We start from the raw sequence: 25,583 nt of genomic DNA, 5'->3' as shown, positions 1-25,583 counted from the left end.
AAGTTTACAGACCCCAAGTTAAGAGTTCCTGTTCTAGAACCTGAGAAGAATTCAAGTCACTCATTGAAGCAGCTAAAATTTGAGCTTTCAAAAAGAAGACTAGGACCCCAGAGCTTCAGATGTACTTCAGTAAAATTAGAGATGCATAGAATGATAATACTGGAAGGGATTTTGGAACATAGAATGTTAAGAGTTGGAAGGACCTCATAACTTAGAAAGTTAGACAGCAGGATGTTGGAACTGTAAGGAATATTAGAACCTAAAATGTTTGAACCCAGGATATTAGAGTTGGAAGGAAATTTAGAGCCTTGAATGTAAAAACAAAGGATGTAAGAGCTAAAAGGAACTTTGGAATCTAGAAATTTAGAACATAAGATGTTAGAGCTGAAAGGAACTTAAGAATATTAGAACATAAGATGTTAGAGCTTAAAGGGCCTTTTAGAATTTAGAATGTGAGAATACAAGATATTAGAGCTGAAAGGAACTTTGGAATCTAGAAATTTAGAATATAAGATGTTAGAGCTGAAACTTAAGAATATTAGAACATAAGATGTTAGAGCTTAAAGGGACTTTTAGAATTTAGAATGTGAGAATACAAGATATTAGAGCTGAAAGGGACTTTGGAATCTATAAATTTAGAACATAAGATGTTAGAGTTGAAAGAAACTTAAAATATTAGAACACAGGATGTTAAAGCTGAAAAGGACTTTTAGAACTTAGATTGTGAGAACATAGGATATTATCTGTAAATTTAGAATTGGGATCTATAATTTTAGAACATAAGATGTTAGAGTTGAAAGGAACTTAGAATGATGGAACACAGGGTTTTAGAGCTGAAAGAAACTTTAGAATCTAGAATGTGAGAACATAAGATGTTAGCGGTGAAAGGAACTTTGGAATCTAGAAATTTAGAACATAAGATGTTAGAGCTAAAAGGAATTTACAGTATTAGAACACAGGATGTTAGAGCTGAACGGGACTTTTAGAACTTAGAATGTGAGAATACTGGATGTTAGAACTACAAAGTAACTTTATAGACTATCTTATCCAGTTCCTTTACAAAGATAAGTAAGCTGGTTTTTTGATCTTTAGAGGAATCAGATCAAAAGTGACTTGAAGTCACAAAATTTTGATTTGAATCCCAACTAACCACTGGCTACCAAATAACCTATGTGACATTTAATCAATCAACCAACAAACATTTATTTAGCACCTACTATATGCCAACTACTATGGTAAATGCTGGGGATATGCAGACAAAAGTGAAAAAGTCTATTATCCTTAAGGAACTTATGTTTTACATGGGGAAGTGAAAATTTAGATAGATAAAAGACAGATAAATTATAGGGACAGAGACAGAAATATAGAAGAGACAGATAATTATATAGATATTTATACTTATAAATAGATATGTAGATGTACCTAAACAAAATCTATACAAAATAAATGTAAACAAATCACTTTATTTCTTAGGCTTCAGTTTCCTCATCTTTAAAATGAGGGGTCTGAACCAGAGTATCAGTAGGGTCTCTTCTATCTGTAAAATATTTTGCTTCACTGGTGTCTATGTCATCATAATAATATCTCATGGCAGGGATGTATTAATTACTAGTAATACTAATAATAATAATAGCTATTATTTATATCACTCTTTAAAGTTTCAGAAGCACTTTTCAATTATCTCACAACATTTGGAAGATAGTTCTATTATTATCTTCATTTTATATATGAGGAAACTGAGGTTGAGAGATTGTGTGACTGCCTCTGAGGCAGTATTTAAAGTCAGGCCTTCCTTCTTTCAAGTTCAACATTATATCTCATGCATCAGCTAGCTCCCTCATTTGTAGTACCTTCCCTTTCAAGGTTGTCTTCCATCTATGCTGTATTTATTGTATTTTACTGCTGCTGTTCAGAAATTTCAGTCATATGCAGTTCACCCCATCTGACATTTTCTTGACAGACATTGAAATAGTTTGTCATTTCCTTCTCCAGTTCATTTTACAGATGAGGAAACTGAGACAAATAGGGCTAAATGACTTTTCTAGGTTCACACAGTTAAGTGTCTGAGGTCAGATTTGAACTCATGAGATGAGTGTACCTGATTCCAAGCTCATTGTACCACCTAGCTTCCCATTAGACATATGCATATATATTGTTTTCCTCATTGGAACCTGAACTCCTTAAGGACAAGAATCTAATACATATTAAGCCTTTTATAAATACTTATCAATTCATTGATTATTGTGAAGTTCAAAGCTTTTAGAACAGTGTTAGTGACAGTGCCATTAAAAGAATAAAATGTGTTATGTGAATATCAGTGTGAATGCCACATTGTGCATAAGGTTGTTCTAGAAGCTAGAGGGATCTTCAGAGAGGTTAGAGAAGTCCTGGACCCTTGGGATCAGATCTCAGCATAAGGGATTAGCCTAATCTAGCTCTTTCTCCCTTACTCCCATAGTATTGAGGAGGGTGAGGATTGATATCCAAAGTGATCAAGGCTCAACATTCAAGGATTCAATGTTTCTTTGGGGGTGAGATGAAGAATAACATCCTAAACAGTAAACCCTAGGAGGTGCTCAGCAAATAAACTTCTCTGGGTTAGAAAGGGCAGTGTAGACATGAAAGAGTTAAGTCCTCAGAACAAGGTTTCTGGTCTAAGTAACAAAGCAGTCATTGAGAAGATGACTGAGGAGTGCTATTATTTATTATATAAATGAGGTGTTCTTGCTCTCATTAGTAGGTAAGGGTAGGTCTTCCAGCCAAATCTCTTAGGCAGGTAAAGAATCTCATCAACAGCATCCCTGACAGTGATATAAATATAAATATAAATATATATATATATATATATATATATATATATATACACACACACACACACACACACACACACACATGCACACACATTTTTTTAAATCCTTGAATGATGGGTTAGTCCTACCAGAGTAAACAACCTATTACTAATTATTTACAATTAATTCCTTATATTGAATCAAAGTTTGGCTCTCTGTATTTTTCCTCTGATGGTTCTCTTTGGAGCCACAGAGAATTAGTCTGCTTTACAGGCAGCTGAATCTCCATATTGTTGGAGTATATGCTGCAGTGAAAGGGGCAATAAGGGAGGACAGAACACATTATCCTTTGTACTTAAGGCATATAAATACCAGAGAATGGGTATTCATAGAATTTAAGACTTGGAAGGAACATTAAAAATATAAAATACGGGAATTTAAAATATCAGAACTAGACAGAACTCAAAAATATAGTTTTAGACCTAGAAGGGTCCTTGGAGATAATATAAAGAACCTTTCAATTTTAAGACCTAATATTTTGTGTGAAATTTGTAGTAAGCAAGGGCCTCTGATTGAGGCAGAAAACTGAAAAAGAGCTACTATCAGTAGTCATAGAGTGTTAGAACCTGAGGTGAAATTAGAGGTGATCGAATATAGTACATTTTAAGATGGGGAAACTGAAGCCCTGAGAGGAAAAGTCACTTTTCCAAGGTCATGCAGCTGGTTCATGTCAATAACCAAAAATTGACTATCAATTCAACTCAAAAATTAGGAAGTATCTGCCAAAGAGGCAAAGTGATACAATGGATAGCTCATTGACTCTGGAGTCCTAGAAAGCAGATTTAGATCCTACCTCTTAAAGATCAGAGGCAAACAAACCCCAGGGAATATGGATTTGAATAGCTACTCTTAGAGTATAAGACTTAAAGAGGCCTTAAAAATGTAAAATTATAGAATATCAGAGCTTGGTTATGTAAGCTTCCTCTGTGAGCTTAGTCAAATCACTTAACTTTTCTCCACTTCAGATTCCTTGTCCATTAAATGAAGGAGGGCTGAATTATTTCTGAGGTTCCTTTAACAACAAAACACTATGCTAGGTCTTTGGGACTTAAAAGAAAAAATTCCTATCTATGCTCTCACCCCCTGGAGGAATTCTCACAATAAAATGCAGCTTGCACGATGACCAGAGATTCAGGTAGGTGTGGGCCCGATACTCCCGGTGGCCAGGCCGTGGGTGTTTAACACCTGGCAGGCCAGGCCGGGTCATTTGTTTCATTTGTTTTCAAGTTCCCAGGGCTGCCTCAGGATGGGTGGTGACTGGGTACCAAGATCCTCTTGGCCTCTGGAGAGATTGTTTGCTTGGGTCAGTGGCAACCCCACGCCTCAAACGCATCCTGTGACTGACAGGAAGCCCAGATGCTCACCCTCCCCTCCCTTGTGGTTTTCTACAAAACCTTTTCCTCTCCTTCCCAGCAATCAGTGAGTGCTGTTGAGAACACTTGTCCAAGAGTCAGGAGATAGTTTACAGCGGCTGTTTATGAGCCATGATAATAGCACCTTCTTGCTGTGCTACGAGTGACCTGCTCCCAGGTCCCATCCCCTCTCAGCCTCAGTTTCCTGATCTGAAAAAGGTAGGGGATGGCCCAGGTTCTCTCTCAGGTATCTCCTAGCTCTAAATCCTGTAATTGCCTATGAAACCCAGACTTGGATTAAGGGCTTATCTGTTAATTGAGGAACCAAATCCAAACACAGAGTCATTCTGTTAGGCTTCAGATCAAGCTCAGAGAGCATCCGGCCCAACTCACGTGTTTTGATGATGAGAAAACTGAGGGCTAGCTACCTAAAGACGGGAAATGATTAGAATGGAGAATTGGTGGCAAAGCCCAGGAAGACACCTATCTGTCTCTGCTCTCTTTTCTATACTCCGCTACCCTTTATACTACAACATAGAAGCTTTTCAGAGCTGGGGAAGGTGGGAGAGCAAAGGTAAGTCTGGCACTGGGCTTTGAAAGGGGGGTGGGCTTTGAATGGGCAAAGGGAGACACGGAAGCGTCTCAGGAAGAGGGAACAGTTTTAACAGAGTCCCAGAAGTGGGAGGGAGCATTAGAGTGTTCTACAGACAAGGAGGAGAGCAATCTGAATCAAGGTTCTGGGGTAGAGAGGGATGCTTTAACAGGATGGCTGGGAAGCCAGTCTTTATACGAGTGTTTGATCTGGTCCAGTCATGTGTACAGCTGGTAGAGTGCTTACCATCAGCCCAAGCTGGCAGCCTTATCTCCTTAGGGAGGCTGATTGGTGGATGTCAGCCTGTGCTTCGCTGTTCCTGTGTGTAATTATAAATGCATTTTCTGTGTTCTTGCACAGTAAAATATGTATATATGGATGCATACATGGTGTGTACGTTTGTATGTGTAAACATATACTTGCATTTCTGTGTGTTTACATATACTCAGATTTACATGCATTTCTGTTTGTTTATATTTGTGTGTCTTTCTGGGATTATTTTACATTTTTGTTTTTTTACATAGTCATTCATATGCCAATGATTTGTATGTTTTTGTGTATTTGTGAATGTGTACGTGTGTTCATTTCTATCTTTTTAGGCTTCTTAGGTATGTTTGTGAATGTATGTATACACATCATGGTATACTTATGGTATATATATGTTTCTCTGAATAACTATAGATTTGTACATGAATGAGTTTGTGTTTGTATGTGTTTTTTTTTTAATGTTGTTCTGTTCATAAGAGTTTCTCTGTTCTCGTGTATATTTGTGAATGTATAGATGTGTACTTTTCTGTGTCTGAGTCTATCTATGAGTGTCTTTTTCTGTCTTAGATTTTCTGTATATGTTTGTCTCTGTATTTCTGTCTGTACATTTGGATGTTCTTATGTGTTTGTGCATTATATCCCGTGTTTATTTTTGTGTTACTGTATGTTTTTGAATATGTCAATATATTTTTATATATCTATGTACATGAATTTATGCCTGTCCCTTTGTGTGTTTTTCAGTGGGTTTCTGTATGTATTTTTGCAATTGTGTATTACTGGATATGCTCCTGTATATGTGTCATGAGAATGTGCATTTGTGTTTGTGGAATTATATATGTGTGAAGAACATTCTTGGAAGGCATCGAGCCCTGATTCAACAGAATTTGCATCTATGTGGAAGAAGATTGATTTATACTCATTTTATTAACTGAATCAAATGAGTATCTCAGAATTACTTTGGGTAATTGAGCATCCAGAGAAGCAAATGTATTTGTAGTAATTGAAATAGAAACAAGTCTGCCATTTTCCTCAGATCTCTGACATCTGACAGCAGGTCTGGTTGACTTTATGAATGAAATTGGAGGCAGTGTTCCTGCCATGTGCCTTCCTTCGGTCCCACTGGCCAGCACTATTTGGGGATGGACCCTGAATCACAGATTTTTCTGGACTGTATTAATCTCCCAATTTTCTGATTCAAGGTACCCATATACATGAAGGTATCACTTGGATGGTCATTCCCTTAGAACACCAAAGAGTGTGGCAAACATCCCTTATGGTTTCTTCTCATCAGGAACACTAATAAAGGCTAAAAACCAAAAACATTCATCATGTTCTCAAAAATGGCTTAGTTGGAAAATAGGTTTGTGTGTTCTGTTGCAAGTGAACAGAATGGAGAGTATGCAGAGCACGCAGGCCCTAAATGAAAACAGATGGAACAGATCGCCTGCCATTAATAGAAAAAGGAGGGGAAAGAAAAAGGGAAGGAAGACAAAACCTATCAGTGTCTTCTGCTTTTCTCTAGAGGATTATAGGATTTAGAATTGATAGAACCCTTAAAAACCATCCAGTTCAACTCCCATGCTTTATAGATGAGAAAAATAAGGTCCAGAAAAGAATAAACACTTGCCCAAATTTACAGAGATCGTTAAGTGGCAAAAGAGAGAATTCAAACTCAGAGTCTCTACATCCAAACCCAGGAGTCTTTCCATTCACCACACATGCAGAACACCATGCAGAAGTACTAAAGCTATACGAAGCTATAGAGACATTATGCTACCACAGAAAGCACCTGAACTTAAACTGAGAAAACTTGCTTAAAGTCTTGGATTGTCTGAAAATTTATGTGAATTTGGGTCTGGTCTGTAAAATGGGGGCCATAATTTCTATCTGCCTACATGCCAGGATGGTTTTGAAGTTCAAATGGATGATAGATGTGAGTGTCCTGGAAGAATGGAAAGAACTCAGTGATCCTAATGTTCTGGTATTTAGGTATTCTAAGGGAGAGGATGAGAGTTAACACTCACTAGTGATGAATATAACCCCTTTGCCATATTCTCATCCTGTGTGTGATGCTTGTAAATATTTTCCTAAAAAGTTTTTATAGTAGTTCTGTCCTGATTTGGATACCAATATGTCATTCTGGCTATCTATGTGTTATCTCTTATTTTCACTGTTTGATTTCCCCCTCAAACTGTTTCTAGCCATATGTCTTCAGTAATGTCATTTTTGTTAATAATATCATCATCACCTCTAAAGCTAATCTCTGAGACTCAGGAGATTTAAAATATAATTGGGGGACAAGTGAAGGAATAGCATATAAATTTTTAAAATAAAAAAACAAGAAAAAAATTAGTAAATAGCAACATCAGGCACTGTATTTTCAGTGACACATAAGACATACGTTTGACTTTTCAGAAAGAGGAAAGAAATCACTTTTTTCTGAGGCAGTAAGAATTATCCTCATATTATATAATAATAGTGATATTAATGATAACCACAATCATTGTCTTTCTACTTCTATCCTTATCACCCTTTTAATCATTCTACACACAAATTTATTTTCTTTATACATAAATATTATTTCCAAACTTTTTCAGTGACTCCCTATACATACTAAGTAAAAAATCAAACTTCTTTGCCTCATATTCAAAGACCTCAAGAACTTATTCCCATTCTATCTTTCCCATCTACCTATCTAAACGGGACAACTGGTTATCTCCCATACAAATTCTCTACTTTCCCCCTGCCATGCTTTTGCCCATTGCTTCCTCTGCCTGGAATTAACTCTTTCCTCTTTTTCTCCTGCATCAACTCTGTTGAATTCTTATCCACCCTTTTAAAAGCTCAATTCAAATGTTACATTCTTCATGAAGTCTTTTCTATTATCCTGGTAAGTAAATAATACTTCCCTTCCCTTCTTCCCATACCCAAAACCTTGTCTATTTTTCTTCTCATGTATTATTATATATTTTAATTATATATTTTATCCCTTTTATATACTATAAGCTATATGAGAATATAGAATGTCTTATCTACATTTTGCATCTCTCATAAATAATTACTACTATAAATCAGGCATTCTACTAGGTGCTAGTAGTACAAAGACCAACCCCCCAAGAGTCCCTACTTTGAGCTCCTTAAAGCTTCTTACAGTTTACTGGGATGATCTGACAAATGTTACAAAGAGCCCTCCTCTTGTTGGAGAAAGACATGAAGGGAGTTTATAAGTTTCTTCCTTGTTCTCTGTCCAGGAACATTCCATTTCTCTAAATCAAAAGGGAAATCAAGTTTTATAAAAGCCACTATCCCCTCCTCTTCTTTAATGAAATCTGTACTTTCATAGAGTTTATTGATTGTTTAAGTTGGAAGGGACCCACCCCCTCATATTAAAGATAATGGATGGGAAGCTCCAAGAGAAATGACATGAGTGATGTTACCACAAAGTGAGCCCACCCCAGAACTAGACCTGGAACCCAAGGCTGCTGTGACTGGATCCTGCCTTTGCTGGACTTTGGGGGGAGAGAGGAGCCTTGTTTTCATAATTACACTTTTCTTAGGGGCATGTATCATTTCCAAGCACACAGATCTCTCCAGATTCCCATTTCTTCATCTCCATTCCTCTCTGTTCTTCAGATTCAGCAACATTTTGGGCAGTTTCCTCCTACTATGATATTAAAAAAAAAAATCCATGGATCTCTGAAGTCCCTGAGCCAGATACTTTACAAACCCTAAAGCAAGAATGCTTCTACCCTCATTGCATTTAGTTTGATGCTCAGACTCAACTACTTTAACCCCTTGCTTTGTTGTGTTGTTGCTTTTCCCACCCTTTTTTGCTTCCCTTTCTCCATCCTTCCCCTTTCCTTCTTACTTTCTCCCATCTTTTCATCATCTTTAATTTTGGCTGAATGTTCTTTAGGCTAGTAATAAATGATAGGGGGCCTCACCTATGTGGAATGGTTAGAATGTAAAAGTGTCTCCCCTTTAAACAATAAAAAAGACCATTCCTATTTTATCTGTAGGGGGCTGTGTATTTGCTGTCATTCCCACACTAAGCCTTCACCTCCCAAATACTTCCGTAGCTGCCTCTGGATCTTATGTAAGAAATGATTAAAACCATGGAGAACTAAACATTTGGGCAGAGCTAACTGGGACAAGTACTCAGACCGATCATTGACTTATTGACCAAATGATTTGAAAATGGAAAAGATTAAGTCCAGTGTCATTGACTGTTCCCTTCTGTCATCCTATTGGACCAGAGTATGACCTTCCAGAGGATAGCTTATGTCCCTCTTCCCCTCTCCCCTTCCATGGCTCTGGCATATCCTGGTCTTTTATTTCATAGATGGTCCAGATTGGAAGGGACTGTAGAGATCGTTTGGTTTAATCCCATACTGTCCACAAAAGGAAAAACCTTTATAGAGAATAGAGTAAGCTGGATCATATTCAGCCCCTAACTCTATCTAGACATTTATCTAATGATCACTTATTAAGGCTCTATTTCATTGTGAGGCAATATGGTATAACTGGATCTGGAGTGAGAAGAAATCCTGAATGTGATTATTGGGCAAGATCCATCACCTACCTGAGCATTGCTTTCCCCATCTGTAAAATGGGTCATAGAATGGGATAGAAATGCTTTAAAATGTTAAAATGCCATATAAGTGTGATATTATTAGTTCTGGGGGTATTCTAGAATGAGAAAAAAAGAGAGACCCTTGCTGTTAAAGGAATTACACAGTAAATAAATATGATGAAAATTTGAGTCAGAGTTTGCAGGAAGTCAGCAGATGTTGTGAGTTCAGAAGAAAAGGGAAAAAACAAATCTCAACAAATGTCAGACTGCAGGAGACTGAGGGTTGAGGTCTGCTGTTACAGAAATGCAGGAGGCTGAAGAGAGGTCTCCTTGGAGGAAGTGGTTTAGATGTTTCCAGATATGAATAAGGCAAGTAGAGATGGGGAGGGGGCAAGGGAACAAGATGGGGTAGGACCTTTCTCAGCACAAAAACAGAAGGCTAGAGCTGCGCCTTCAAGTAAAAACAACAGGATCCCTCCCAGACTGGCCCCTGCCACTTGTAAGTGGCTTCCGGTGGGGGAGGCCCCAGCTATTACATTCTCCCCTAGCCTCCTCCCACCCTCCATTGCAAGGAGGAAGGTGTCCAGCCCCAGATGCAGAGGATGATGGGACTCGCAGATCTCAAATCTCTGGCGCTGGATCTCAGTCCACCTGAGAGCAGCCAGAATGACTTAGGACAAAGAGGGGCCAAGGGGAGCAGAATAAACAGACATGTGCCAGGGTGGACCCGGAAACCACAGTTTTTATCTTTTTGTGTGAAGCTACTTCCCTTTTCAGTCCCTTTCTCCTGCTTTGATAAGAAGAACCAGTCCCTTTTTTGACCCAAACCTGTGATTCTACGAATAACTACTACAAGAGAGGAGCAAACCACATTCTTTGGGAGCTTCTGAGGTCCCAGCAGGTAGATCTCTGAGTGAGGATCTTAATGGACCACGAGTGTGAGTATTAGTTCTCCAAAGACTAGAGATGTAAATGAAGATGTTGTGAATGGGTCCTTGGGCTGGACCTGGACATTTCTTTTGTGATAACCTCTTGTTTTCCTTGAGCTGTGCTTTAAATCTCTCCAAAAGGGAGTGCCCCTTCTCTCCCCTCCACCCCCCCCCCAAGAAACAATTTCGGAATTTAATTATATTATGATTAATCAAGGTGTCACCATGCCCTGTAGTGTACTGTTTTGGGATGCTATTTAGTAAAAGATTGTGAGTCTGTTAAATGGTGAATTATAGTTGGTATACGCCAGGTTGGGGAAAGAACCAGCTTTAAATTGTTCCTGAAATGTTGTGGTGGTGGGGTGCATTCTGCCCAAACAAATGTGAATCTTTCCCCCCCAAACATTCTGTATGCCCTCCCAAATTCTTTTCCAATCACCAGATCAAAGAGAAAGGGAAAGGAGGGGCTTTATGAGTGAGGGAGAAGACCTCCATTGTGGCCACCAGCAAATGAAGAGCTCAGAGTGTCATTTAGGTGCTTAAAATTGAGTATACTAGAATTTGGATGTACTGGAAAGACCCAAGCATCTGGTGCTGGAAAATGTGAATTCTAACACTGCCTCTGACATTTCTAAGCCTCTGTTTACTCACCTCTAAAATGGAATAATAATATACTCCCCAGGAGAATCCTTTGTATTAAAACATAACTACTTTGGATGTTCTTGGAGTCTTTGATGTAAGAGTCACAGAACTGAAAAAATAATCTGAGTTAAATGCAGCCTAAGCTTCTCGATAGGGCACAAGATAGATTCAGTGATACTTGTTTGAATCTGCTGTCTGATATTTAACTGTGAGCCTGGATAAGTCATTTTTAAAAATTATTATCATTATCATCATTATCAATAATGATGAAGATGATGAGGATAGTATGTCACTGTATTGTGTGTATTGTGAAGTATGTTACTATGTTATTTCATCAAATCTTAACAAGCCTGGTAGTTAAGTTCCATTATTATCCTCATTTTATAGATGAGGAAACATCTAAAGCTTAACAATATTAAGTAACTTGCCCAGAATCACACAGTTAATAAGTATCTGAATCAGGATTCCAATTTAAGTCTGATTTCAAGTATAATATATAATAACTATATATACACATAAATATATAATATTATATAATAATATCTATGTTCTCTGCCACCTTGTCTCAGTTTTCTCATGTGTAAAATGAGACTGATAATGTAAGCTTCTAACTCACAGAGTTGTTATGAGGACCCAATAAGATAATATAATATAAAGTGTTTTGCAAACCTAAAGTCCTGTATAAATATAAGTTAATATTACTATTAAGATCAATCACAGGTAAAGGATAACTCCAAGCCAGAGGGTCTTCTCTAATAAAAACACTGAATTGCTTGGTAACTTGTAATGTAAAATGGAAGACCAAGGGACAACTGCCCCTTTTGCTATCTGTGGAAACAGAATAAGCAAGGAAAAGAGCATTGGGCTTAAAGCATTCACATTCTGGCTTTGAATGCACTAGGCCATATGATTATATATTTAGCTATAGGCAATGTGTAAATATGGCATTTGGGGTCAAAAGATCATAGATCTGTAACCGAAAGGAACTTCAGATGCCATTCTCAAATTTCACAAATGAGGGAACTGAGGTCCACAATTGGCATTCGCTTCCCAACCTGGTCCTTTACTTGGATACATCATTTAGCTTTTCTTTACTTTATTTTTCTTATGAAATTGTGGCCTAGCCTTAATTACTGAATGAGTGAGACTCAGTCAAACTGAGACCTATTGATTACCAGGTCCAGGTCTCCCGCTGCTTCCAGGGCCACCTCCAGTTATCCTGGTCTATATCTTGGCATTGGACCCAGATGGTTCTGGAGGGGAAAGTGAGGCAGGTGACCTTGTCCGGCCCTCCCTCACTTAAATCCCATTCACTTGCATGTCACAGTATCATCTCCCTGATGTCCTGGCCCTCTTCTAGAACAAAGGACAAAACAATTTGCAAATGAGTGGGTTGGGCTAGCTGATCTTGGAGGTCCCCTCCAGATCTAGATTTATGCCTACCAGTGGCCTTTCCAGCCCTGTATCTATGATCTAATAATGTTCAAATCGTTTTCTTCCTTTAAACCCAAGTTTCATTATTTATAAAATGTAGATAACAGTATGTTCCTATCTTTGTAAAGCATTCTGTTGATTTTTCCTTTGCTTGGAAGTGTTTTAAGCAGTTTTAAAATTTTTTTTTTTTTAATCAGAAGTTGGGAAGGAGGAAGAGAAAGAAAAGGGAGAGGAGGAAAAGAGGGAAGAGGAAGAGAAAAAGAGAGAGAGACAGAGAAAGAGGGAGAAAGAGAAGAAAGTTATGGTTGTGAAAGCAAGTCGATTTTTTTTTTTCCATCAAGTACTCAACACAGTTTCATTATGTTTTTGTTTTTTTTTTTTTTTCTTTCATGCAGATAACAGCCAGGTCCCTGTGATTCAAGCAAATGCTGGCTCCTTCTCTCGCTCCTTTGATTGGCACCCAGGATTCAATCTCAGGGAAGACAAACTTTTTGGAGGTATGAGGAAAAGAATCTTTCATCTTGCAGCGAGGTCCCTTCATTGATATTCTCCGCCTCAAGGCTAGTCAGACTCTGACACGGATATTAATTGCCTCTCAATCTGTTTGAACAGGGAAAGGAAATCACTGTTATTTGTTTTGATTAAAGCCTTGAAAAGAGAAATCAGTCCTTGTTTAGGAGAACTGAAGAAACAGAACCAATATTATTTTATTTAAAACACTAAGTGATAAGATAAATAGAACAGTGACTCCCTACATGATACACTCACTGTTCCTGGAAGATTACAGAAGTTCTAGGGGACAATGGAACACTTCTTCTCAAAAAGATGAATTTGGTGTGGGCCTTACCCCTCCACTAAGGATATATATCCTCTCTCTTCCTTTAACCAAATAAGGCTTCACCCCAATTTTTCAGCCCCTGAGAAATCTCTTAACCCATTCCTGCCTGCTAAGACTCCCACTGGGGAAAAAAGATGGTGGCGATCAGGAAGAAAGGCCTGAAAGTGTTTACCTTCGTCATCCTCCTGGTTTTTCTCACATCCTTCTTCTTGAACTATGCTCACACCACAACTACCTACACCTGGTTCCCCAAGCAGATGGTGATGCATTTCTCAGAGCACTTCAAAAGATTCATGAAGCACCCTGACAGGCCTTGTAGTTGCAGCCAATGCATCTCAGAGACTGGGTTTCTGCCTTGGTTCGATGAGAGATTTAATCACACGATGCAGCCATTGCTGAATGCCCAGAATGCTTTCTTGGAGAATGACACCTATAAATGGTGGATGGTAAGTAGTTGGGGGCCGAATTTGGGTGTCTGAACTGCAGGGTCCACCGGGGAGTGTTAGCTGTGTGGTGTTGATTGTGTGCTAAGTGATGCTGGTTGTACCGTCTGGGAGGAGAAGGCCAGGGATGTTCTGGAAATGGGTCCGTCTGACTGATTATTAAATTTTCAGTCTGAGCATTTATACTTCAGCAGATTGGCGGGCTACAGTTTAGGGACTGGTGTGTTATTTTGTTGATTTCTTAAGACTTAAGAAGAAAGTGTTAATAGTTCATATTAAATTTAAAAGCCTATGCTGGACAAGATTTTTTTCCCCCTAGTCAGTTGATAAATATTTACCAGCCCATCCCTAGAAAAGACATGGTTCCTGCCTTCAAGAAGCTTTTATCCTGAGAGACATAAAACAGCTGCAAACAATTTAAAGTCTACAATGATATGGTTCAGAATAGATAATTAAGGGCCTGTCATGAAAAGATGAAGTAGCATCTGAGATCAGGGTGTTAGACTTGGCCCTGCCCCTCCTACTTGTGAAATGTTCAAATTTGGCAAATCACTTGATCTCTTAGTGCTTTCCTTTTCTCCTTGATGAAATAGAACAATATCAGCACTAGTTAATAATAATAACAATTGTTAACATTTATATGGCACTTACTATGTGCCAGTCACTATGTTAGTGCTTTATAAATATTATTTCATGTGATCCTCATAACCACCCTTGGAGGCAAGTACTATTATTATCCCTCTTTTGTAGATGGGGAAACTGAGACAAACAGGTTTTTTCAGGTACATATAACTAGTAAGTGGATGAGGTTTGTCTGTCATCCGAAAACCAGGCTACTAAATTTGGAGAATGTCATCACTAAATTGACTGGAATGTATTAAGTGATATTTTTTTTTGATATAGCAACTTTTGAAAGGCATAAGGACATAAAAAGAGTAGGAAATGTGCGATCATATTAATACCTACCCGCTCCTGGATCATCATGGATACTCTGAATAAGTAACCTTAATCACAGGTGCCTTATCCAGGGTCACATAACTAATAGTGAGAATATGGATGGATGGGTGGATGGATGGATAGGTGATAGAATGGATGGATAGGTGATAGCTAAAAAGATGGATAAACAGATGGATAGACAAATAAGTGGATGGATGGGTGATAGAATGGATACATGATAAATAGATGTAAAGAATTTATTAAGAACTTTTTATATATGAAGCATTGTGATAAGTGCTAGGAATACAAATACAAACACTTGGCTTCCTTCTCTCCTAGCATACTTTCTAACAGCAATAGCCTGACATTACTTTACTTCTCTCCCTCCTCTTGGCGTTATCTCCCTCTCCATTATCTCTTTGATTCCAGTCCAGCCACAAATCTTTGCCTCAAGAGCCCCTAGGGGAGTCTCCCCTTTCTCAAATTCCCCTCACATGCCAAGATAAGCACCTGACATCCCCAGTCCCAACTTCCTTCCCACATATGCCCCTTAGAAAAAGCAGCCAAATCTACAGATAAGCGGTCCACGTGGGTATTGTGAAAGGGGTAGGAGAGACTCGTGACCCAGGGCAGAGAGCTCATTACTCATTTTCAGAATCACTGAGTACAATGACAGTTCAAAAGACGGAGGCCTTGCCCAGCCATTTTTTATACTTTACAAACTGTTTTCACACACATTGTTTCATTTGTTCCTCAAAATAATCCAGAGGGTTAATCTGAAAAGCAGCTGTTTATTGTCCCTAATTATAGTACAATGACCGTTCTAAAGATGGAGGCCTTGCCCAGGCATTTCTTATACTTTATAAACTGTTTCCACACACATTGCCTCATTTGTTCCTCAAAATAATCTGGAAATAGGGTTTGATATATTGAATAGGAAAGCAGTTAATCAGGAAAGCAGTTGCTTGTTATCCTTAATTACAGATGAAGAAACTGAGATGGAGGTTTGAGTCAGAATGGAGGTCACTGTGGTAGATCAGGAGCTATTAGAGCTTATGTGTCTCCCCTATTTTGTTTTTTGTGTATTACAAGTGTCCTGGTCTCCCCACCTAGTCTCCCCTACTTCTGTAGTGATCTAACACTTGGAGTCTGACCATGTTCTTCTGCCCTACCCACTGAGCTCCAGTACTCCAGGATCACATATACAGCCCCTGTTTGGCGTTGAAATATCTTCCAGCCATTCCAGTCTTCTTCCACTCTGTGAGCCCCCTCCCCTGCCCTGCTGGCTGCTGCTGGTTTATAACCCTCTATCACTCATGTCCATGCCTTTGGTCTGCTCCTCCCCATTCCTGGAATACTCTGTCTCCTCATCTTAGCCTCCTGCTTTCCCTGACCTGACTCAACTCAAATCACATTCTCTCCTGGGGAGCCTTTTTGAGCTATTCCCACTCTAGCTCTTTCTCTTCTATAACTACCTTTCATCTTTTCTGAGGATATCCTTTTAAAATTTTAATATTCATTTTTTGAAATTTTTATTTTGAAAATTTCTCCTTCCTCTCCTTCCCCCACCAGTGAGAAAGCAAATAATATATCAATTATAAACATGAAATCATGAAAAACATTTCTGTATTAGCTATGTTGCAAGAAAAAAAATAAACAAAAAGAAAAAAAGAAAATGAAGAAAAACAATGTGCCTCAATCCACACTCTACTCTGAGAATATTTTGATTCAATATATTTATAATGTGGTAGCCATCATTAACATATGAGCTCCTTGTGTGCAGAAATTGTGGGCAGATCTTACTGGACCAAAAGCTCCAGGAAGGCAGAGATTGCCTAACTTTGTATCTCCTGGGAGTCTAACATAATATTATATTATATTATTATATAATAATAGAATATTATGTTATTCTGCCCTCTTGTTGTTCAGTCAATTTTTAGTCATTTCCTGCTCTTCAGGTTTTCTTGACAAAGATAGTTGAGTGGTTTGCTATTTCCTTCTCTAGTTCTTTTTACAGATGAGGAAACTGAAAAGTGACTTGCCAGACCCAGCTATTGTTTATGTTCTTCCTGACTCCGGGCCCCCTGCTCTATCTGCTCTACCACCTAGCTTCCAGATGCTTAATAAGTTTTTAATTCACTGTTTTCCCATTCTACTATTACACCTGCACATTAATCACAATATCTCAGAGTTGGAAAGGACTCAGAGATGATCTAGTCTAATCTGCCAACTCTTATATGAACCCCTTCTACACTGGCTCCAGTTCAGTGCTCATCGAGTTCCTCCTTAAATATGTCTGTGGATAAGTGGATAGGAAGTCCATCCTTGTACTGAGCCAAATTTAGCCTTCCTATGATCTTAAGCATGTCTCCTCATTCTTCCCTTTGAAGCCACACAAATTTAACTATCATCCCTCTTCCACATGAAAATCCTTTAGTTATTTCTAAATAATGATTTGCCTCCAGCTTTCCCTAAATGTATTTTTTCAGGTTTAAAAAAGTTACAGAATTAAAGCTGGAAGATACTTTAAAAGCCATTTAATCCAACACTCTGATTTTTCAGATGAGGAAATTGAAGTCTGAGAAAGGGTAAATAACTTGCTCCAAATCACTTATGTAGTTTAGAAGTAGCATGGAATAAGGCTCTAGACTTGTAATCAGGAACACCAGGGTTCAAGTCCTACCTCATACACTCAATAACCGTATAGCCCTGGATACAACTTCAGTTTCTTCACTTGAAGAAATGAATGTTTGGCCTGGATAACTTCTAAGGTCCTTTCTATCAGTAAATTATACTATAAGTGATAGAATTCAGATTTGAATTCAGATTTTCTGGCTTCCACCCCAGTGCTTTCTCTCTCTCTCCCCTCTACGTCAGAATATCAAATTTTTTTTAATTGATCCTCATATAACATAGTTTTGACTCCTCTCAAGGGAGTTAGGTAGATAGATAGATGTCTATATGAATCAAAAAGAAAGATAGAAAGGATAAATAGATGAGATAAGATAGATGGATGTATATATGGATGGATGGATCAGATAGGAAGAAAGAGAGAGAGAGGATAAATGGATGAGATAAGATAGGTAGGTAGATGGATAGATAGATAATTTACTAAGCAGTTACTATGTGCCAGGTACTGTGCTAAATGCTAGAAATAATAATACCGATAAGTGAGACAGTCTCTACCCTCCCTGAGTTTATATTTTAAGAGAGGATGAAAGTCTATACAGAGGAGTTCCAAAATTGGGTGAGGAGCTGATGCACACCATCAGATGGCTGAGGAAGTAACAAGAAGTTGTGAAACGTATAATTCTGGTCAAGATAAGGTGGCATTCTCACTTCTCAGCAAAGCCCCCTGATTGCCCTTCTCTAGATCAAAACTTTTTAAACTATAGGTTATGACCTCAGCTGAATGTGGAGGTTGCAAAATTATCAATAAATGTTTTATTTGTATACCCATTTTATATACCTATATACTCAGGATTGGGTAAAAACTTCTCTGGTGGAAAAGAATTACAACTGGAAAAAGTTTTAAGAAGCCCTGTTCTAGATGAACTCTAGTTTATCAATATCCTTTCCCCTGATGGTCCTCGAATGGAACAGAAATGAATTTGTATCTAGATGTGATCTAACCAGGACAGAATAGAGTGAGTCTATTACATCCCCCATTCTGAGCATTATATGTTTTCTGATGCTCCTCAAGATCACATCTGCTTTTTTGGTAGCCACTACGAACAGCTGCCTTATATTATATCGAGTTTGCAGTCAGCTTATAGTTTCCAGGGTTTTGGAAGGGATCCCAAACCACTAAACCTGGATCAGGGAGGAGGATGACTGTACCCTTCCACCATAGGCAGCACATGTCTAGTCCGTGTCAAATGTGACGCCCCTTGTTAGAGACAGACTCATAAACTGGAACCATCCTGGGTCAGAGGACATATCTTCTCAATGGAAGGAAAAAACTCCTGAAATTCTCAGCTGTCCTGAAATGTCAGAGAGCTTTGGGAGGTAGGGAGTTGCCTGTCACTAATAATTTTTAGAGATGAAGCAGCTGGATGGCCACTTAGATAAAGAGGATTCCTAATTAAGGGTAGAGTTGTTCCATTTCTCTGCTTCTTTGATTCAGTGATTCTGTGGTTTCTTGTGTTCTCATGTTTCTCTGCTGGTTAAGTTTTCAAGGCATGATGCAAGAGCCAACTATATATACTCAGAGGGTTAGAAAACTGGCAAGGAAACAAAAAAGATGAGCTCACTTAATGGTTTCCTGGTTCAAGCTGGAGGTGCTGTTAAAAGGAATAGGAACACACTAGGTGTAAAGTTAGAATGCAGTTACAGCTACGTATGTTTGAGAAAATAATCTAAAAACTGAGTCTCAGTTTCTTCATCTTCAAAATGAGTCAAATATACTTACTCTGCCAACTTCCCACAGTTATTATGAGACTGGATGAGGGCTAAAAGGTGGGTAAGTGTTTTGTAATCCACAGAGTGCTATAGAAACCTAAAGGGTTGTCATCTTCCCACCTTCTTCAAGAACCCTTTCCCATTCTTCCCTCTCCACCAACAGGTATCTTTTCTCTGAGATGACCATTTTTTACACAGTACATATCTCAGTTGTACGTAGTTACGTAGTATTTCCCCAGGCAAAGATCTTGCTTTTGTCTTTCCCTATATCCCCAGCACTAGTCCAGTAGTTGGTATTTTTTTCAGTTGTTTTTCAGTCTTGAGTCTTTGTGATCCAATATGGGGTTTTCTTGATAAAGATTTAGGAATGATTTGCCATTTTCTTCTCCATCTCCCTTTATAATGGGGAAACAGGCAAACAGGATTAAGTGATTTGCCCAGAGTCACACAGTATGTGAGACTGGATTTGAATTGAGATTTTCCTGACTCCAGTCCTGTAATCTAGTCATTAAAAATCCTAGCTGCCCACCTGGTACATAGTAAGCATTTAATAAATGCTGTGAGATTGTAATAGTAAGTGGATCACTTTTTAGCTTGTGTGATCTTTTAAGAATCCTTCCCTTTCTGTACCTCATGTGTAAAAATGAGTTTGGACTAACTTGATCATTGAGGTCTCTCCCCTCACTAAGAGTATGACTTCTGTGATCCAGAGTTCCTGTGCATAATCACAGCCTTGTGGCTATATGCTCACTATCGCTACTTTGAATGGAATAGTCTATTATCTGATATGGGGAGGAAGGGCTGATCATCATCATCATCACCATAATTCATAAATAAATAAAATTAAATAAATCAACGTTAGATTACTTTAAGGTCTGCAAGGTGCTTTACAAACATTAACCTCATTTAAGCATCACAACAACCATGGGACATCAGTGTTGTTATTTTACCCAATTTTTGCTGTTGTTCAATCATTTCAGATATATTTGACTTTTTGAGATCCTATTTGGTGTTTTCTTAGCAAAGAGACTGGAGTGGTTTGCCCTTTTGTTTTTCAGCTTATTTTATAGATGAAGAGAAAAACATGGTTAAGTGACTTACCCAGAGACACATAACTAGTGTCTGAAGCCAAATTTGAACTCAGGAAAAATGAGTACCCTTTTTCCATGAATACCATGGTACCATCTAGCTGCCCCATTCTTAGTTTATAGTTGAGACAGAGAGGTCACCCTGCTAATAAGTATCTGAATCTAGTATTGAACATCAGGGCGTCCCAATTCCACAGTCCAACTCTATCCACTGTACCACCCAGTTACCCCCAATAGTCCCGTAACGGCTTCTGTAGACATTCAGTCAGTCAACAAATATTTAGCCATTACCATGTGCCAGGCACTGGGGAACCAAGAACAAAAAAAACAATGGTTTTATGAAGACTTCATTTTCTAATGTGAGAAACAATGTGCCAATAACTGTCCATGTTTACAAGCTAGACAGAAGGTGATTTCAGAGGGAAGGCACTATGAAGAAAATGACTAATAAAGGGCTATGTCCCCTAATGACTAATAAAGAGCCAAGTAGAAAGTTTACCTGGATGGGGGCTCCTCCAAGCTACCCCATGATTCTCTTAGCCTTGTGGACCCTTGGCTTCCTTGGAAACCCACATCAGCCTGACTGGTAGTGAGATGAAATTTCAGATGCTTTCTCTCTCTTGTTATAATAATTACACAGCCTCCCCTCAGGGTGACACAACCTTCTAGTATTAAACAAGGGATAGGAAAGATTGTTTGCTTTTGGGGTTGCTACGAGAAGTCTTTATAGTCCCTGGGAAGAAGCCAGGATCGGAGTTTGTTTTGCATCAAATAGCCTGGTTTTTCACACCAGCCAGCCTTCAGGTGGGGAATTGGAGCCCTGAATCCTTATGGTCACTGGGTTCTTAGTGACTCAATCAGACCCCCACCCACCCCTCTCCTCCACCAAAGGAAACAGTTAGTAAAGATTTCCCTCTCAACAGGTGCATTCAGTCCTGCTGAGGGCAGATGCATCCTCAAAGGAAAATGTTATTGCCGTTACCAAGGAGAACTGGACTGCTTTGGAGCCAATCCTAACCTGTGAGGAGAACCGCACCCTCTCAGAATCACAGGACCATAGAACCTCAGAATTGGGAGGATCCCCAGAACTCTAGTCCAGCCTAAACAAGAATTTCTTCTCAAACATCACTAAAATGTCACTTAGAAGTCTGCAATGAGGGCCCACCCCACTTTTGGGCAGTTCTACTTGTTGCAAAGATTTTTATTTTGTCTTTTCCCTAGTTCCGCTAGAAACATTTGCTCGTTGATTGATATATTACACTTTTATGTATGACTTTCAGGCTCTCTCAGCCCAGAAAGGATTGAAAAAAGTTCCAAGTCTTCTTTTGAACTTTTACATCCAGCTACAATAGTAAACAGTGAATCAATCAGTAAGCAAGTGTTTATTACGTACTTTCTATATATAAGTACTGTGCTAAGCACTAGAGTTAAAAAGAAAGGCATCCTAAAAAAATTTTTTTATGTTCTTATTGATTTATAACCCCCTTTAGCCCTCTTCTTTCCCAGAGAATCATCCCTTATAACAAAGAAAATTTTAATGGGGGAGAGGAAGAAGAAAGAGAAATAAAAATCAGCAAATTGATCAATAAATCAAAAAGAAAAAAAACCCATCCATACAATATATGAAATGTGCTCCTTCCCATCCCACCACACACCTCTCTGCAGCAGAGTCAGGAGAAGTTGGGCCAAGTTTGTTCTTTGTAATTTTGCAACATGTGTTATCCTTTTTATTTACATTATTATAATAGTTAGGAGTTCACATTATAGTAAGAGACACAAACATCTGGGCACATAAAAGATAAATATAAAGTAGATAAAAGGTAATATTAAATGGAAAGGCTGTAGCTAGCATCTGGAAGGACTGTGAAAGATCTCTTGTTTTAATAGGAAATTTTATTTTCCCCCATTACATGTTAAAAATAATTTTTAACATTTTAAAGTTTTGAGTTTATCCTTTCATTATAAAATAGCCATGTCTTCCCTTTAGGTTAGCAATGCTGATAGATATGGGGAACTGCAAAAATACCAGTGTCCCCTGCATTTAAAGATAAGAGAAATAGTTATCTAAGAAAAGCTGGAAGAGACCTTAAAGATCAATATGTCCAGCATCTTCAGTTTAGAGATGAGGAAACTGGGGTCCATTTGTGGAGAAATGACTTGTACATTGTAAATGGCTTGCAAGTCTGTAGCAGGGCTAGGCCCAAGAACCCTGATCTCCTGCTGGTCCAAAGATAATTCCATTACAAGACTAGAGATTTTTAGTTTCTCCCACTTAGGTAGTCCCATTTCACTTGAGTAAGAACCATGCTTTTTAACTTCTGTGGTATTTCTCATAAAACTAAACATAGTTGGGGAACCCCATTGGTGCAATAGAGTCTTTTAGATGTGAATTGACTTTTTAAGCCATTCTTGCTGACTCAACAACTCTCAAAAATAACCACCAAGTTTGGGAGGGGCTGCAGTTTTTTCCATGGAGGGATTGCCCACTCCAGTGGAATCACAGAGTCTAGGAAGGGTGAAATACTTTTGCTGACTCAGAATTTGCAACTGAAAATTTCCCCCTAATTATAGCTTACAACCTCACAAAGCGGGCAATTCTATTTCGGGGGTATCTCTAATTGTTGGGTAGCGACCCTTTTTGTTGAGCTAAAGTATGCTTCCCTGGTAACTTGGGACAGAAACTCCCTCTTACTTCTAGAATCAAATATAAACTCCTCTCTTTGGTATAGGAAGGCTTACCCCTCAGACTCTGACCTTTTGTATTTTTTCAATCCTTAAAAACATTACTACTCCCCATGTACTCTGGCCTCCTTGAAATCCTCATATACAATGATCCAAATTCCATTCCCATATTTGTGCCATTAGTTCCCCAAGCCTGGAATGCTTTCCCTCCCAATCTTTGCCTCCAAATCCCCAGCTTCCTTTAAGTTCCAATTCCTAAAGAAGGCTGTTTTCTGGAACCCTTCAGTTGTTAGTGTCAAATTTACCTTAAATCTCTTCTGTAGTTCTCATATATGTGTGTGTGTGTGTGTGTATAAATTTGTGTATATCTGAGCTACACTATTTTACATATATATATATATATATATATATTTGTGTATATGTGATCTACACTATTAGAATTTAATAGTTTTTATTAGAGCTTAGCTTTTATTTTTCTTTGCATCCCCAGAACTTTTACCCACTTCATGGTACTTAATAGGCCCTTCATAAATATTTAGAAATAGTACTATTCCTATTAAAATACTATTGAAAATTAAAAATATATTTTTAAAATAAAATTTTGTTGATTGATTCTCAATCCAATCCAATTCAATAAACATTTATTAAACACCTACTGTGCTTAATACTAAATTCTGGGGATACAATTAATAAAGAGAAAAATAGCCCTGCCTCTCTAATGAGGAGAGAAAATACACAAGAGGTAGGAAAGCTGTTGGAGAGGGTGAAGGAGGAAACAGAGACTAGGGACTCTCTGATCAGGGGTTTCAGTGGAGTTAAACTCAGAGCAGAAGATGCAAAGTGGAGGAAGCCGAGAGTCCACTTTCTGCCCTCTATAAAGGAAGGCTTTAGAAGGAGTTTGATGTTTCCCCCTTTAGTCAGAAAGGAAAAGGAGGCAGAGGGAGATGGTGTCAGGTGGAAGTGATGAGCTTCCTTGGAGTAGAAATGAGCAGATGCAGAGTGAGGGATGCAAGAGATATTGGAAGCCATTTAGTCCAACCTGTACCTAAAAAAGGCTACACCTGAGCAAATGGGATGGCTATTTCCTCACCTGGCGCTCCTCTTCATACACAACTGTTTTATTCTGTTATTTCTCACATGATAATACAGCAGGTGCTTACTGTAGAATTCAGAGCAAAGGTTCCCAAACAAAGAACCATCTCTACCTTTTCCCCAGCCCAGCTTGGTCCTTAGGGTGGTAGTGCCGTGAGCATCCAGCAGCACAGGAGCTTTCTTCCTGAGGACACCTGTGGCCTTTTTGTTGAATGTGTCTCCTCTGGCCCTTTGCTCACAGAAACTCCAGAGGGAGAGGCTGCCCAGGAGACTCAATGACACCTTCAAGGACCTGTTCCGCATTGTTCCCAGAGACATCGACCCACTTCTAGAGAAAGGGCCTCTGGTCTGCAGGCGTTGTGCTGTCGTGGGCAACTCGGGAAATCTGAAGCAGTCCCAGTATGGGAGAGACATTGACAGCCATGACTTTGTGCTGCGGTGAGTGAAGGGGCCCTCATGGCTCCCAGTAGTCCCCTGGCTCCCTAGGGAGCTACCACTGCTTCTCACCATTCCTGAGAGGCAGCGGCTGAAAGGTCTCAGCTGTGGAAATCAGGAGACTTAAGTTCTAGTCCATGCGTGGTCTCTGATGAGTTGTATTACCTTAAACAAATCGTTTAAACTTTTCACACTTCTGTTTTTACCTCTACCAAATGGGGATATTAATGCCATTCATATCTATTCATAGGGATTACTGGGGACACTGGGTGACAATAAAATAACATTAACAATGAGCACCACAACTTATTTATATTGAACTGTAAGCTTTGGAAAAAAAATTACATATAATTATTTTGTTTTACCCTAACAGCCACTATGAGCAAGGTGCTATTATCCCCATTTTATAGATGAAGAAACTAAGGCTGAAAGAAATGAAGTCATTTGCCTAGGGTCACACAGCTAGTAAATGTCTGGTGTCAGATTTGAACTTAGTTCTTTCTGACTCCAAGTTCAGCAACCCTAAGATCTTTTTTTAAAAAAATTTAAAGTACTATATAAACCATTTATTTAACATTTATCTAACACCTACTGCATGCATTGAAGAAGACACAAAGTTTCAATAAGAAATATTCTTTTGTGGCATTCTAGTTCCATTCTAGTTGGTAACTGGATACTGATAGCAATAGTTAATTATATTCATTCATTCACGCTTTCAGTTATTAAGTACCAGGCCTTCTATTAACATATTCCTTGCCTTCAAGGATCTTAATTCTGATGTAACTTCTGTTCTATAATATTATGCGATAAGGATATTTGAAGGTCATATGAAATGCTACATGATGTCCAAGGAATTAAGCCAATATGGTTTCATAAATGTAGAGTCTAAGCAGGGCCAGCTCTATGCCTCTTAGCAGCCTGAAACAGCTCCAGAAGTTGAGTCCTTTGTCCCTTTGCCCCAAATGAATTTGGATCCCACTTGCTTGAGGGGGAGAATGATGTGGTGGAGCTCCTCGGGAGAGTGTGGCAA

General features: G+C 38.7%; 1 protein-coding gene across 5 annotated transcripts in view; it reads left to right on the top strand.

The window, feature by feature from the left end:
• ST3GAL1 (ST3 beta-galactoside alpha-2,3-sialyltransferase 1) overlaps nt 1-25,583 on the top strand; it is a 131,250-nt gene that overhangs the window by 85,756 nt on the left and 19,911 nt on the right. For 3 of the 5 annotated variants that reach the window (XM_012541839.3, XM_012541840.3, XM_031947229.1), the window contains 2 exons: nt 13,034-13,922; nt 24,360-24,556. In XM_012541839.3, coding sequence (XP_012397293.1) covers nt 13,611-13,922; nt 24,360-24,556 — 509 coding nt within the window. In that variant the 5' untranslated portion in view covers nt 13,034-13,610. Of the gene's footprint in view, nt 1-3,053; nt 4,776-8,922; nt 10,572-13,033; nt 13,923-24,359; nt 24,557-25,583 lie in introns of those variants that run through there. The other 2 variants (XM_012541841.3, XM_003760394.4) reach the window with 2 other exon arrangements.

Source organism: Sarcophilus harrisii, chromosome 1, assembly GCF_902635505.1.
Source record: "Sarcophilus harrisii chromosome 1, mSarHar1.11, whole genome shotgun sequence".
Taxonomy (NCBI): domain Eukaryota; kingdom Metazoa; phylum Chordata; class Mammalia; order Dasyuromorphia; family Dasyuridae; genus Sarcophilus; species Sarcophilus harrisii.
The sequence above is the reverse complement of the archived record's forward strand: the minus strand, read 5'-3'. Positions and strand labels throughout refer to the sequence as shown.